The sequence below is a fragment of the Anomalospiza imberbis genome, chromosome 24 (genome assembly GCF_031753505.1).
Source record: "Anomalospiza imberbis isolate Cuckoo-Finch-1a 21T00152 chromosome 24, ASM3175350v1, whole genome shotgun sequence".
NCBI lineage: Eukaryota > Metazoa > Chordata > Aves > Passeriformes > Viduidae > Anomalospiza > Anomalospiza imberbis.
In genome coordinates this window covers 2,938,787-2,955,002 of record NC_089704.1, presented here as the reverse complement: position 1 = coordinate 2,955,002, position 16,216 = coordinate 2,938,787, and the positions used below count along the sequence as shown (strand labels likewise).

The 16,216-nt window shown below is 47.6% G+C and overlaps 1 protein-coding gene across 7 annotated transcripts in view; it reads left to right on the top strand.

Moving 5' to 3' along the window:
* Window positions 1–16,216, top strand: part of LOC137462055 (opioid-binding protein/cell adhesion molecule homolog) — a 342,323-nt gene that overhangs the window by 317,279 nt on the left and 8,828 nt on the right. For 5 of the 7 annotated variants that reach the window (XR_010993561.1, XR_010993562.1, XM_068172052.1 and 2 more), the window contains 4 exons: window positions 7,010–7,135; window positions 7,411–7,557; window positions 7,635–7,755; window positions 8,148–8,299. Coding sequence is in view for 5 of the 7 variants with exons in the window: in XM_068172052.1 (XP_068028153.1) it covers window positions 7,010–7,135; window positions 7,411–7,557; window positions 7,635–7,755; window positions 8,148–8,299 (546 nt within the window). In the remaining 2 variants the exon portion in view is untranslated. The remainder of the gene's footprint in view (window positions 1–7,009; window positions 7,136–7,410; window positions 7,558–7,634; window positions 7,756–8,147; window positions 8,300–16,216) is intronic. The other 2 variants (XM_068172053.1, XM_068172050.1) reach the window with 1 other exon arrangement.

Here is a 16,216-nt window from a genome sequence, read left to right as displayed (position 1 = left end):
TCCAAAAATGGATTTAGTCCTGGCTATTACTGCAAGCAGAGCACACACTTTATAGAGATGGGAGCAAAGCCCTGTTTCTGGCCTCAAAATTGAGGTTTAGTTCTGTCCTCTGTTTTTTGCCCTCACTGTTCCAGCAGGATGCCAAACAAGCAGTAATGACCAGTTAGCAACTATATTCAGGTCAATTAATTTCTATTTGTATTTTGCAAAACTATAAGTTGGCCGGAGAGAGTATTGATTCTTTGTGCCCATGTTCAATTGGGTTTTAATTGTGCTACTGAGGGGCCCGGCCTTCCCTCCCAGCAACCCAGCAATAAATCTGCCAGGGAATCGCCGTCAACAGTAAATGTGTCTCTTAGTAGCACTATTAATATGTCTCTTGCATTGGTTCATTGCAACAGCCGTTAACAGGGTTTATAAGAGCGTAGATGGCAGGAAGCCAGAGGGATTTTTTTTTTTGTCTCCCTTTTCCTCTTTTTGTCATGAGCTGCCTCATGACGAAGGGATGGATGCTTTCAGAGATACCTGTGGTGTTTATGGCATGCTGGTGTGTTCTGGGGAGAGTTTGGGATGCAGACAGAACAGGCATTTAAGCTCATATAAACAGAAGATGAGTCACCCTGTCCTCCTCTTTTCATAAAGGCTGGAGTGGAGCCGAAGTGGGGTGGACCTTGGTGAGCCCTCCTGCTTCTGGGGTGAGCAGTATGAAGGCCACCTCTCAAAAAGGGGGAGAGGGAGAGCTTCTGGGAGGTGCAGGCTTGCAAGGAGGAGCTGGGAGACTTTAATGGCATCATGATCCAAGATGGATTTTGGACTGAGGAGTGTGGCAGACCATAGGCAGGACACAGCCCTGCCTCCATGGCTTGGGCTGCTTCAGGTTGTACTTCAGTCTGAAACGTGGAGCTCAGGGTCAGTGTTTTGGTGGAGGCTGTGAGCTTGGGATCCCTTGTGGTGGAGATTTTGGTGGTGAACATTGGTACTGGCCATCCCTACCTAACAGTGGTCTTTGGTATTTCTCAGATGTCCTCTGTTTCTGAGTCATTTAAAGAACCCTTCCCTGTACTGCCTTAATCTTACTCACCATACTGAAGCCTCTCCCAGCTGCTGGCATTGTTTCTCTTGTTTCTGGTTGGCACAATCCATTTGCTATCCTGATGTTTGCTGCTTTCTTCACCCTGGGAACCAGAACAGGGTTTGAAGGGCCATGGCCTTTGTTTACAGGGTGTGTTACCCAAATGCACCCAGGGCTGCTCTCCTGGAGCTGGTCCTGTGTCTCACTCGCTGCCTCTCAAAGCAGCACCAGAGTAAATGTAGCTTCTCCATTAGCGTTTCAAAACCAAACTGAGTTTTATTTTTCCCTTGTGATAACAACTAGCTCCTTAAGGCTCTCAAAGGGCCACATTTGAGACCTTATTGAGATCTTCTTTGATCTCAGTTGAGATGTTTTTCTCCAAAGAGAAAAGGTTGGATGACAAGTTGCAGCCAGACTCCTATCTCAACCTTTCTTCCTCCCTGAAGGGGCAGAGGATGGGCAGGAGACTGAAAATGGCCAAATGAAGGTGATGCAGGAGCAATGTGATAGTGAATTCAAAGACAAAGCAGCCCAAAGAAAATCTGGAAAGAATAGCAAAGTTTGAATAAGGAAGCAACTAGAGGGGAAAAAAAAAAAAAAAACAAAAGAAAAAAAGGATGAGAAGAAAAGCCCAGAGTCCCTAGAACAAAGGAAAGAGAGAAGGAAATGTACGCACACAGAAAAGCACCAGAGCATCAAAAGGGCAGGAGGCAGCAAAGGGGAGAAATGAAAGAGCAATGAAAGAGTGAGGGCTGGGAGAGGGGGAAGGTCTGGAAGAAGGATGAGTCGGATTGGCAGGCAGAAAAGAGCACACACTGCCCAGTGGGAACAGCCACTGTCCCTAAATTGCCTGCCATGACGTGCCAATCCAAAATCCAAATGGGAGAATGGGAAAGGGACAGGATGGGGTCCACCTGACAGCATCCTTGGGCTCCCAGTCTCAAAGCTGCCTGAAACTGGTGAAAAGGAGCCATTGGCATGTGCCACAGGGACCAGCAGCAACAGATGATTAATTACTGCAAAAAAACAAAACTGGGGAAGAGGAGGGAGAACTGGTGAAGTTGTTTCCCCATTATATTTCCGAACAGAAAGAACGTTTTAGTTCGTGCACAAATAGCTCCCTGGGAAGCACTCTCACTTCCTAATTGTTCATAAATTTACTGACAGGTGGTTACACAGTAGGTATAACACTGTGAGTTTCGCTTTTATTGCTTTCCCTGTCTCAACATGAAAACTTGGAGAAAAAGGATGCACTGCGAGCAATCGGGTGACTCCACCTGGAAAAGGGTTCTCGGCGCCTGTATTTCATTTTTGCCATGTTCCTTCCTGTAAATCCCACAGAGAGTGGGATCCCACAGAGGGTGTTTTACTGGGGGTGAAAAGAGGGTGTTCAAGGCCTCAAGCAAAGGGAAAAGGAAGTTATCACCAAAATGGAGCGCCTGTAAAAAATATGAGGCCATGATGCACAGCTCGCTTGGCAGGGAAATTTGACAAAAATCATTTTGTTGACCAAACTGTAGCTTTTAGAAGTGCTTAATCCATTATCTCAATAAAATCAGCTCTGATGAGCCTCTCAGACTGGGCTGTCACCAGAACGGTTCGACCAGAGGTGATCATCATCGCTGCTGAGAAGCAACATCTTGTTAAAACCCTTGATGTCACCTCCTTGCCCCAGTCACTTCCGCCATAGGAACACTGAGGTGCATTTGCACAGGTATCTCCTGCACCACAAAATCAATGAGCTGATGATAGGGAAAGCATTCATTTCCACCTGCCAGCCAGGAGCTGGCTCTCAGGTGCCCCATTTAAGGACATTAGCCCCAAACAGGAGCTGTTCTGGGGAAGGTCTCATATTGCTGGTGCCTTCAGCAGACACACAGGGACTGGAGGAGGCCCCGGTGCCACCCTGCTGTGCTTCTCATCAGTGAAGGAGATGGAAAGCACAGGCTAAATGTGAGGTTTCAGCATATTTGCCTCCTTTGTGCTGACTTTCTCTACGCTAATGAGACCTTGCACAGTGACACCTCTGACAGCCCCATCCTGCCTGTCCCGGGGAGGCTTTTGCAGAGCTGGAGATGCCTGGGGCTATAGGCAGCTGGGGTGCTGGGAAGGGAGGCAGTGTCATCTCCTGCAGGCATCCGACCCCTGCTAGGGTGACAGTCCCTCTCCCTGATGGTGACAGCACCACCTGTCACAGGACACAGCTGGACACTGTAGCTGGGGAGGTGAGGGAGCTGCATGAATGCTTCATCTCCCCCAAAGAGGAGGTGTGTGAGAGGGGATGGAAAGGGAAGTGCCAGGGCAGAAGCACAATGTGCTGTAGGTGTGACAGTGTCCACGGAGGCTTCAGAGCTCCGAAGATGAGATGTCCCTCTCTGCTGTCCCTATGGGGACCTGTCCCCCAAGTAGAGGTGGACAAGTGGCTGTTGCCTGGGAGTTTGAAGAACCCATGGTTATCCGTCATCTCTCCTTATCACCAGTGTAGGAAGACATCTCTTTTAATGGATTAGGAGCTAATGATGTGGAGGAGGGACATCAGTTGCATGTGTCAGCCACTGTGCTCATGCAGGCTCTCTGCTCCGAGGCGTGCAGCAGTAATGATCTGGCAGCTAAAAATAATCCAGGGCCACGGCGGCGAGTGGCTCCGGTAGGGATCGGCGCTCCGGAGCGGCCGGGGATGAGTCAGCCTGCACACGGTCGTGTGCGTCACCGTCATGTGCAGCCACCGATCACGCAGCAATTCCCGAGGTGCTGTTTTTTCCCCGCATGGTTTAGCAGGGAAGAGGCGTCCCTGTGGGCAGTGACCATCCCTCCTAACGTTTGGGCGTCTGGTAGTGGCTTGCCAGGTCCAAGCTTTCCCGTTGCTTTTGTCCCCAGATGGGACAATGGGTGCAAAGCCACCACTGGTGCCCGGTGCACGTGGTGGGATGGAACATACTGGGGAGAGTTCCACAGATATCCCGAGTATTGCACAGGACATGGCGGTGTCACCAAGGTGTGATCCCATGACCAGCCCCATAGGGCCCAGTCTAGGAGGTGAGGGGAGGGACGGCACCTCACAGTCCCCACAGATGGTGGCAGACACTGGCACGTGCCTAGGTCTCACGGAGAGCGTGGATTGGCACATCAGGCAGTGCAGGTCTCGAGTGGTAAAGGATGGAGATAAATCATGGGCTTATTGTTATTGAATTTAGTGGCATCGCTTTCACATTCAATTTCTCTCACTGGCTTTCCGAACAAACAAGAAATTACAGTGCAAATGTATTTTTTGGCTTACCAAACCTTATGCATTAACTTCCCTGTGATTAATATTACGCGGGGCTGACGAAACCCTCTGCGCGCCGCTTGTCGCTCCGGTGAGACCATGCCGCTCGTCATTTCTTCGGGATTTATTCTTTATTCAATTTGCTTATATTTGTAGACTTCTGTGAGGAAGGACTATGGATAAAAGGGGATAGAGATGGTGTTCTGCCCTGTTTTTCTCACTGCAGCTGTATAGAGCAGAGGGAGGGAAATGTAGAGAACCAAAGGTAATTCAGGGAAAGGAATGCTGTCAGCAGGTAAAGGACTAGAAACAGCACCCACAGTCATGCTGGAGGGCTGCAAGGCATTAGCAGAGCTGCCTGACCTGGGAGGGGACCAAGCGAAATCTATGGGGTTTGGGAGAGCCTTTGGACTTCACACCCAGCACCAATCCCAAACTGTCACCACCTTGAGACAAGACAGCTTGGGTGGGATGTGCTTGTCAGGGCGGCCATGCCTTGGCCATCCCTATCTCGTGGTACTGACGAGGTGTGGTTGTGGGCTGGCTTTATCCACATGTCATGTTTGCCATCAAACTCACCCTGCCTGCATCCCTAAGCGGCCCTAGTTTCCACCCGCTCCTCCCATGGCAAACCAGTGTGTCCTTGAGGCGTCATCCTTGACAACCCAGTCAGTGGGATCTATAAAAATGTAATCAAGGTCCTCTGATGTCCTTCTCCAAGTCCTGGTAACCTCGTAGGCAACGATCGCAGTCACAAGTATCGAGCTGCCCAGTGGGTTCCCCGTGCTGTCCATGGGTGTCCCTCCATTGCATGTCCCTGCTGGCTCGCAGGGGCTTTCCTGATTGGATTAAGGCAGGCAGTGGAAGCACGGCTGTGCTTCCCTGGCCTCTGGATGTTCAGGAAATGCAGTTCCCCACTGTGAGACCTGCTGGCATGTCTGTGTCAGCATCCTTTGCTAAGGGAAGGGCTTTCAGGCTGATACGTGGGTTTGTATGGCTTGAGGTTTTCCAAATGGGAGCACTGGGAATGTAGTGGTTACGGGTAGTGGTAATTTTTTCCACAGGAGTGAAAGCGTTTCTGTGCCCAGGAGGGGACAGGCTCACATCTGTGCCCAGAGCACCAGTTTCTCCGTCTCATGTTGTACTTGTGGTTTGGGACTCAGGAAACAGGAAAGGGATGTCAGCCTTGAACTGGAAGTGTCTGGGAGGTCAAGGATAGAATGATGACTCTGATTTTGCTGATGCACTGCATCACACACGAACGCTCTAGTCCAGCATCTGCAGGCAAAATCACACAAGGAAGAGACAGGCCACCATCTGGAGCAGGGGTGGCATCCCAAGGTCTCTGCATCCACTAACGATGGTGATGTCATCTTGGACCAAAACTGCTCACGAGGAGGGCTGGTTTGCAGAGCTCAGGAGCAGATGAAAAATGCCCAGTTGTAGGAAGCTTTGTCCTGGATGTTCTTGTAGTTCCTGGTACCAGTTTGAGGTGCTGTTACTGGAGGGAAGAGGTGCAAGGAAGCTGGTAATATGGATTAGTGTTATCTTGTCTGAGTGAGGAAGGGCCATTTACAGCCTTCCTGGAGCTCATTGTGGCTGCGCTGTTGGAGCTGGCCAGTTCTGCTCCAAGCGTTAACTATGTTTTCCAGCAGTTGCCGGCACACACTTTTCATTTTTGGATTGCTGCTTTCCCCTGAAGGACTCAGACAATCTCCCTCTGCTATAACAGACTGTACTTCTATATTAATGTGTCAAGTTGCTGGGAAATTTACTGCTTTGCAGAACCCATAGGGCTGCAAAGCCCGCACCACGTCTTTGCCATGGCTCATCCTGCTGTGCTGCCTCTCCCGTGCTGGGAGAGAGGAGAACCTCTCTGAGAGTGTGAGGAGAGCTTCCCTGGGGGTGTGAGGTGAGCCAGGCAGCCCCACTTTCCCTTGCAGGCAGTGCTGATGCTGGCCACAGTGGTTTTCAGGTGATTAACCTGGAATCCCAGCGCTGCAGGAGAGCCCTGGGTGCAAGGGTTGGGCATCTGATGCCACTTGACCTGGGCTTTCAGCATGTTTTGTGCTTGGGGAGGGGGCACAGGGCATTCTTTCTGGCCTTGTACATATGGTTTTTCATTTGGGGAGGGTTGTTAAATGTGGCCTCATTTACTCCCTTGGGTGCAAACCCTTTAGGGGGTTGTGTCCAACAGCCCAGAGTGCCAGGAAGCAGCATCGGCAAGCGAGCTTTAATTGCTTTTTGCCATGGCCAGGGATATTTATGGGTACAGAGATTGCCAAGTTATTTATTAGATGGAGTATCTGGGGATAGTGCAGTATAAATCACCCTGGCCGGTATTGAAGGAGCAGACGCTCAGTAATTTAAACAGCTTTAATAAATATGCTAAAATATGAGCCTTGTCACAGGCCATAACGAGAGCTGGTTATTGGGGTCTCAGCCATGGAGTGGGGGGGGGTTGGCACAGTGAGTGGACCCCTCCAAACCCCAGATCCGTGCTTGGCTCCAATCCAAGGTACTGGTTTGGAGGCATGGAGTTACTGACTGACAGGGCAATGGAGGGGACACCAGCGTCACACGATGGGACAGGTTTCATGGCTGGGGCCTCCCACCTGCGCCTGGCAAGCTGGTGTGTTGATGGTGTCTTTGGTGGCCTTTATGCCTTGCAGTGCCCCCCCAGATTGTCAACATCTCGTCAGACATCACCGTGAATGAGGGCAGCAGCGTGACCCTCATGTGCCTGGCCTTTGGGAGACCGGAGCCCACTGTCACGTGGCGGCACCTCTCCGGGAAAGGTGAGCCCTTGCTTGGTGGAAGAACTGCCTGGGTCTGAAGAAGGGCCATCCTGGCCTGTGTGGGATGCATGGTTGTCCCATAGAGGTGGTCAGGGTGGCATTAAGGTGACTCACAGTCAGAGGTGCTGACATTTTGGTGTGGCCTGGGATGGGTCTGAGGATGCTTGTCAAGTGCTTCCTGGGTGAAGGGGATGCCAGATGCCCAGGCAGGGGGTGTCCGGGCAGGGGCACAGGGAAATTCCTGGTGTCCATGGGTGACGGTGCCACACGTTCAGTACATCCCCCAGGGCAGACCTTTGTGAGTGAGGACGAGTACCTGGAGATCACGGGCATCACACGGGAGCAATCCGGGGAGTACGAATGCAGCGCCGTCAACGACGTGGCCGTCCCGGACGTGCGGAAAGTCAAAGTTACCGTCAACTGTGAGTGCAGGGCACAGGGGAATGGTGGAGGGGTGGGTGCACGTGGCCCAGTGTGACACAGCAAGATGTCTCTGCAGACCCGCCGTACATCTCCAACGCTAAGAACACGGGCGCCTCCGTGGGCCAGAAGGGCATCCTGCAGTGCGAGGCTTCAGCTGTTCCCGTGGCGGAGTTTCAGTGGTTCAAGGAGGACACCAGGTGAGGGGCTGCAGAGGGGGTGGAGGATGGGAAGGTAGCCACAGCCTTGGAGTGACAAGGTGAGGAGGTAGAGGGGGGTGACAGTGCCTGAGTCCATCATGTGGAAAAAGGCTGGGATCAACTCATTTTGGTGTGTGCTCAGCTAAGGGCTAAGGAAATCCCAGAGTTGTTTCTCCCTGGGTTGGTGGCTGTGGGACACATGGGTCAGGCTGGGTTATGGGATGGAGAGTGGAATGGAGAATTTGTCTTCAAAACTGGGATGCACAAGTCCAGTGGGGGAACATGTGGGTGTATAGTGGTGTTGACTGGTGGGAAGCAAAGGGTTGCCCAAGAAGGGGGAAGACCCACCCCATCCCAGTTCTCTCAGCACTGCTATCCGTGTTTCTCTTCAGGTTAGCAAACGGGCTGGAGGGAGTGCGGATCGAGAGCAAGGGCCGCCTGTCCACACTGACCTTCTTCAACGTCTCGGAGAAGGACTACGGCAACTACACATGCGTGGCCACGAACAAGCTGGGCAACACCAATGCCAGCATCATCCTCTATGGTAGGTGCCTAGTTTTTTACAGTAAGGTGAGGTGACAAGGAGAAATAAGAGAAGGAGAGTGAAGAGGAAGCACTGGGAGAGGAGGAGGATGAAGAAAAGGAAGAGGAGGATGAAGAGGAGGATGAAGAGCATGATGAGAAGGATGAAGAGAAGGAGGCTGGCAGATGGCCAGTGGTGGAGTGATGGAGCAGAGCTGGCTGTATTTGGTGTTCCTGGTCCATCGAGGTGCCAAACAGCACAAGCCCCGAGCAGTGAGGTCCTGCCAGAGGATGCTCAGAGGATGAGATCTGTACCAGCCTGATGCTGGGTTCACAGCACAGTTGGCCACATTCAGCTGAGCCCTGGTGTTGCTGGAGCACAGGGGTGATGAGGGAGCCTGGGACAGGTGAGAACACGCTCTGGGTGCATGGTGTGGGGGTTCTCCCTTGTTTGCTGCTGGCAGGACTGCCAGCAGTGATCACATTGTACTGGCAATAGCAGGACGGGTGACATCAGCCTGGGTGATTCAGGTGGCCAGGGACGGAAGGTGTTTGAGGAACGGTGTCATAAGGACAGCTGTCACTGAGGAAGGTGGCGTGTAACTGTGGCATGTCCCTTTGGCATTCTGACAAGCCAAGAGAGCTGTCACGATCCAAGGGTGGACAGCAGGAGCCTGCCTCCCCCCAGCAGGAGGGAGAGGATGGAAGTCAGGTAGCAGACTCAAAGGAGATGTTGAGAGGGAGAAGAGTTTTCATACTCGTTTGGGGTTTGGATGGACAGCGGGAGCAAAGCTTTGCACTGTAGGGGGGAGCTGGGGTTGCTTGGTGTTTTGGGGTGGCGGGAGGGGCACGTCTTTGGCTTTGGTTGTGGGGCTGGCTGGCCCATTCGTGTGTTCTCTGCTCCACTCTGTTCTGTTGTGTTCTGTAGGGCTGTGTTTGGGTAGGGGCTGGTCCAGGCCTTTCTATTCTGACCAGTTCTCCTCTGCCCTGGCCTGATTTCTTCTCTTTGGGTCAAAGCTCTGGGTTCTGTTCCCTCTCCACTGCTCTTTTCTGTTCTCTTTTGTTTTACCTTTTTGGTGAAGAAATCTTCCCAATATCCAGTATAGTGCAGTATAGTATAATAGACTATATATAATACAATATTATACAAATACAATGTTGTACATATCATTATTAATAATAATATATCAATAAAATATATATATATGAAAAAAAACTGTTATTCATATATTTAATAATAGTGTCTTGTTGACATATATTATTATATATAATCATATTATTCTTTATTATATATTATGTATTATACTCACAGTATATAAATTATAGAGTATCTAGTATACATTATTAGTTTTTACATAGTACAATCTATAACTTACAATGTATGTAAGGTATTTTATATATATATATGTTTTAGGGGTTTAGCAGTTACAGTGGCACTGCTGGATTGATGGTTGGATTTGATGCTCTTAAAGGTTTCTTCCAACCTTGATGATTCTATGACTGTATGTAGTAAATATTGTATTTATGATATTTACTAGATAAATAAGTACATTACATTTCCAATTCAGTTTTCCCAATATCCATTTTTTTCTGTTTCCCTGTCCTGCTGGCACTCTTACACTTGCTCTTTCTCTGATGTGAGACAAAATAACATCACCTAAGTCTCTTTTTTCCATGACTTGTAACCAGACTAAAGAAAAAGTTGCAGTAGAGGTAACTCCCTCTACTCAGAAGGGGACTGGATTACGGATTTTTGGTTTTGTTCCAAGCTATTACGTGGTTATCTGTTATTTGACAACATCTGTTTTCAGGCATTTTTCCTTCTCTCAGCAGTTAGTGTTGCTCTTTACACACTCCTCCCGTGACAGCACAGCAATCCTCTCACAACGGTTATTAATTGATGCCAACATGCAGAGAAAACAAAATTTCACCTTGTTTTAATAAATTAATCCCACAAACACGTCCAGCAGGCTGAAGTGAAGTACATTAGAGGTGATTGCATAGATGGTAAAACAGGGATATTAAAAATCATCCATAAAAAGTGAGATGTAGGAACCCAGTCCTGTCCTTGTAGCAACTCCTGTTAATAATGGTCTGTTCAGTGGAATACTAATATTCCTCTAATCCTTGTTTTCTAAAAGGAAGATTAGGAAAATATTTGCTAGTGAGACAGCAGGAAAAAGCATTAGGAAGGAAAAGTTAAAACTTAAAACGTTCCATTTGTTTTCATGTGGGTATTTACCTGCACCAACAGTGAAGCCTAAATTTGTCTTTGAAAGGATATTGGCACATCCTTTGGATATTTCTGTGTGAACACTCAGCTATTTTAATTTCATAACTTTTAATGGAGAAAAAGGCAAATATTCATATTCTATTCCCCCACCCCCCCCCCCCGTCTTTCAAGAGTATGTTGAGTGAAGCACACTGGAACAGTGAGGAGCAGGCCATGGAGTGAGCTCAAAAAGGAATTTAAGCAGGTGGGATTCCATCCCTTCTCAAGGATTGCGCTTTTTTCATTTTGTGAACATGTTGTGAAATTCAACAGCTTGTCTGTCAAAACTGCAGCTTCTTGGAAACACAGGGGAGAGTGGAAAAGATGGGCTCTGTGGGGAGCTTCTATTTGGGTATGTGCGTGGTGTTTCTTGGACAGTCTCTACCAGCCTCTGCCAAAGGGGAGAGGAGAACAAGTGGTTGGAAATCTGCTAATTCTTTTATTTAAAGACTTCATGTCTGGGTTCACTTTTTGATGAGCATGTTGCATTTTGTACTTGCCATTTATGTATGGAGATAGGGGGAAAAAAAAACCACCCAAACCTGGATCTTTGCATCTCTTTCAAGTGCAGCGTGTCCCTCAGTCACCAAGGGAAATTTCCCCAAGCCTCCTTTCCAAAGTGGGAGCTCTGGGACCTTTTATTGGCCCTTTCCATTGAAGAGCTATGGGAATAAAGAGAGATGTAGTTGTTTTATAAAAGATGCCATCTGCATTTTTCCAATGTTCAGGGTCTCATTTCTAGTATGTAATCTTTTTGATTGATGATTGGGTGAGTTAACTGAAAATAAGTTAAAATACCAAGTGTTAGATGTGATTTAAACCAATTATTCTATGGAGAGATAAAATCTTTTCATGCTTTATTGTGCACTCTCTTAAGAATCAGCAGCTTCAGACTAAATACATAAAAGCAAAGGAAAGCAATTATGTCTTTAAGAATAAGAGCCCTGATTCAATATTTAAAGACTGCTTGACTTAAAACACTTAAAACACAAGTCATAGAATCACAGAATGATTTGGGCTGGAAGGGACCTTAAAGCTTATCCAGTTCCACCCCCTGCCATGGGCAGGGACAACTTCCACTGTCCCAGGTTGCTCCAAGCCCCATCCAGCCTGGCCTGGGACACTTCCAGGGATCCAGGGGCAGCCACAGCTTTTCTGGGCAGCCTGTGTCAGAGCCTCACTACAAATATTTGAATTTTGCAAAAAGAGAGTCAATAAAACATATGCAAAAAAAAAAAAAAAAGAAAAAAAAAAAGAAATAGCGTCTTTACCCTGTTTACCTATTGCTGTGGAGTGTCTGTGATTGCAGTGATTTTCTGTGTTTATTTGTGCACACAAACCAGTAATCTGACAAAACTAGTAGATATGAGGAGTGGAAATTAGTAAGGAGAGGAGAAGGAGGCAGTGCTGTATTCAGGGAGTATAAATATCTGAACCAGGTCTTTTGTACAGGAGAGAAAGTAATTACCCCACATCTACTTTTGTGCATTACAGGAACTTCGAAGGGCAGGTGAATGTGTCCAACTGCTCTTTTGTGTCTGCCACCAGCAATGCTTTTTGGGTCAAAGGAGCAGCTCACACCTCATTTCATCATTCTTCAAGTTGCCACCTGCCATTATTAATACCCCACAAAAAGGCTGAAACGTGTAAGCTCCAAAGTTGCTGCCAGTCTGGGGAATTGCAATCCCCAGCTTTATTTTGCTTCAGGAATGTGCTGCTGGACAGCCTAGGGATTGGTGGCCACACACTGCTGTGCCATGGTGCCACAGGCAGCCCTGCTGGAAGCAGTGGAGGGGAGAGAACACTGTTGGGTGGGGAATTACAAAGGCTTCCATTCTCTCTGGTCAACAATAAAATTATTTTTTCCTGTTAATTGAGTGGATTATGCTGTGGGGATATTCTGGGTGGGATCAGGGCAGGTGTCCATCAGGTGGCTGGTGCTGGGGCTGGCTGTGCTGGTGCCTCATGACTCTGGACTGAGCCATCTGTCCTCTCAGCATCTTCTGCTCCAAATACCCCTCAGGAAATGGCAACTCTTCTCTGGAGCCAGGCTGGGAGAGCTGGGACTGTTCAGCTGGAGGAGAGGAGGCTCTGGGGAGACTTGAGTCCCTCCCAGTGCCTAAAGGGGCTCCAGGAGAGCTGGAAAGGGCTAACTCTTGGGGTTTATTGAGGTTATTTGGTCATCTGATTAGCATTTGAGATTACCTGGGACAACTTCTGTAGAATATTTTATGGTTACTTTAGATCATTGTGTTACTTTGGCTCAATCAATTAACATTTGGGGTTACTGTAGATCATTTGGGTTACCAGAGGTCAAACTTGTTCTGTCCAGAGCAATTTGAGGTTACTTGAGGTAAACCAGTTAATATTTGGGGTTGCTATAGGTCATTGGGGTCACTAGAGGTCATTGGGGGGTTACTTGAGGTCAAGTAGTTCATATTTGGGGTTAACAGAGGTCAAACTTGCTCTGTCCAGAGCAATTTGAAGTTACTGGAGATCATTGGGGGGTTACTGGAGATCATTGGGGGGTTACTTGAGGTCAACTAGTTACTATTTGAGGTAACTATAGGTCATTTGGGTTACTAGAGGTCAAACTCACTCTTGACAGAACATTTTGGGGTTACTTTAGGTCATTGGGGTTACAAGGTCAGCCAATTAACATGGGATTATCTGAGGTTGAATCCCATCTCTGAGGACCATGCTGGGCTTTGCTGAGTTCAACCATTTTTCTTGTTCCAGTATTTGAGGCCACCAGTGTTTGAGGTGTCCAGTATTTGAGGTCACCAACTCCAGCAGTGACACCAGAGCATGGACCTGAGTTTGTGTCCCTGTCATGACTCCTTCTGTTCCATTTCACACCAAGGAACCCCCGTGTGCTGTTGCTGTGTCACGCCTGCCTGCCATGGTGCCAGTGTTGTATCAGTCCCACCCTCACCCCAGCTTGCCTGCTGACTTCAAGGTCCCTTGTCACCATGAGCTGCTCATGCCAGGCTCCCTGGCCCTTCCCTCTGTTCCCTGGCCCCAGCTGTGCCTCCAAATTCCATCTCACCCATGTCCTGTGGGCACCTGCCCCTCTTGGCCTGTCTGCACATGAGCTTCTCTTGCATCCAGCTTTTTTGGGAGAAGATGTAGACCCTGAGAGATGTAGCTCCATCTCTTCTGGCTGGTACCCCTGGATCTCTATGTCCCTCTGTCCATACTGACCTTTACCTTCTGCAGCTGCAGATCTGGTGAGATGTTTCAAAGACACCAACACAGTTTGAAACTTTAAACCAGGCTTTGTTAGACAATCATTAACATGGCACATCACCCCGGGTTAAGCTTTAATCACCATCAACACACAGGTAAATAATTAGTCTTTAATAAACTTAGGCTAAATTAGCTGTGAGTCTCAAATGGGAGCACTTTCATGGGGGGCAGAGGTTGTGCCATGGCACTATGGTTTGGGCAGCTTGGGAGGTGAGAGGGAAGAGCTTCCTTCATGTCTTGGTGAATTCAGCCAGAGCTGAAGTGGGATACCTTCTTTTCCTCAGTATTTATCAGTTTTCTTCTCCATCTTCCTGTGAAGGGATGAGGGACAACTCCCTCCTCTTCACTGAGTTGTTTTGTTTTGTAGGGCTTTTCCCAGAACATTCCCTGTTACCCTGTGGGATCACTTTGCCTTCATCTACTACCTTTGCTACCTGCTACACATGTATTTTTTTTCCTTTTTCACACTTTTATTTCCACCTGGTCCCTAAATTTCACATGTGCAGTTGTCTTCCTGCGTTTAGTACTTTGTGTTTTCTCAACTATTTCATGAAATCCCAATTGCCGACTTTGCCATTAGATGCTGTAAATAATCCATATATTATACTATGCTATAAAATGCTTATCTACAGTCACTGCTCACATTACCATAGTGTTCCAGGGTCTGTGTTTGTGGCAAGCCTTAGATCTTGCTCAACTTGTGTCTCTTTTTTGTGCGCAAGAACCCACCACTTTTTGTTCCTTGCTCTGTGCTGGATGGCTGTTCAGTCACAGGGGTGAGCATCCCTGTTGGAGTCTTCTTAGAATCATAATTTGAGTTGGAATGGACCTTTTAAAGGTCATTTAGTCCAACCCCCCTTCAATGAGCAGGGACAGGCCTTGAAGGACCATGCAGCTACCTGAGGGAAGATATCAGGAATAATCTCATCCTGGGGTGGTTGCCAAGACTTACTCTAGGTGCCTGTGCTCTCAGACATAAGTTACTGAACTCCTCCCAGTAGGTCCCCCAGACTTCTTTCAGTTATTTCTGTCCTCAGACATCGAGAATTGGACGGACTTTCCCCATTAGCTGTTGTTGCAGACCATGAGAAGCAGAGAGGGACTGTTGTCTTTTCCCGAGCCCTCTAGGAAGGAGAGGCTCCAGCAGCACCCTGAGCGTGGGCACATTCCCTTCCTGTTTCTCCTGAGTCCTGAAAATGAAAAGCAGCAAGAGACATATTCTAAATCCTTCATCTCCATGTGTCTGTATCTCACCTGGAGAAGGGTGAATGTTGCGACAAACTGGGAGGAGTGAAGTGGAAGGCATGAGACTTCTGTCCTGGACAGAAAGAAGGCAGGAAAAGAAATGGAAAACTTTTTTTTTTTTTTTTTTGGTGCATGTAAAGGGACTGCTTAGCTCTGTAAGCATTTGTGCTATTCCCGTGGCTCACACTGGAGTTGAGAGTGCCTCCAGTACAGGCTAAGAAAAACCATTCACCGTAGACCCAATGATTCCTTCTGACCTTTTTATTGATGATCTTAGGAGAGAAAAAAAATCCCAACCTTACCATCTGTACTCAAATCAAGGTCTCAAAAAATCTAAGGTGACCTCAAGGAGAAGGAAGGAAATAGCCAGGAAAGGAAGAAAATAGCCAGAAAAGTGGACACAAAATAAATAAAGAGGAAGAAAACTAAAAGCAAGCAATAATAAATAACTGCAATAATAAATAAGCTGAGTAAGGGCAGCCAGAGTCCAGGTGCACTCACACCACAATGCCCAGGCACTGGGGTTTGAGCAAAGCAGAGCCAAAATATTTGCTGGGATGAGCCTCAGTTGAGTTCTCTCCCTGTCCCAGTGGGAGCTGTCCTTTTCCCATAGAGAGTGACAGTTCAGAGAACACACAGGACTCACAGGCAGCCTGTGATGAAATGAGCCATCTGCCCTGATTTTGTGATCGTATCTAATTACTACTTTATTTTGTCCCTGTATCTTTATTCTTGTCTCTTCTGTACAGTATCTTTACAATCTTTACAAGGCCAAACTGTCTGATACCAGAATACGTTCTTCCACAGAAAAGAATAAAGAATACATTTAAGATAAAATATTTGTGTTTTTTTTTTCTAGTAATGACCCAGCATTTTTAGTTTTATTTCCTCTCTGTATTAGGTGACTTATCTATTTGGGAGCTCTCCAACTCAACCACAATGCAATTGCTTTAGGATAGATTATGAAATTTCTAAAAGTGTCATTAAATCAAAGCCAATAACCAGTGTAGAACTGTGAACTAGAAAATAGTGATAAGAATTAGTCACACATTAAAATCCACATCCATAGAGATGCTGGAGAAAGGCACCGATTTAGCAGTGTTTGGACAGGTGTAAATACATAAAAGTTTAAAGCCAATCAGCACTTAGTATTAAATTTGCAGAAATTTTCAC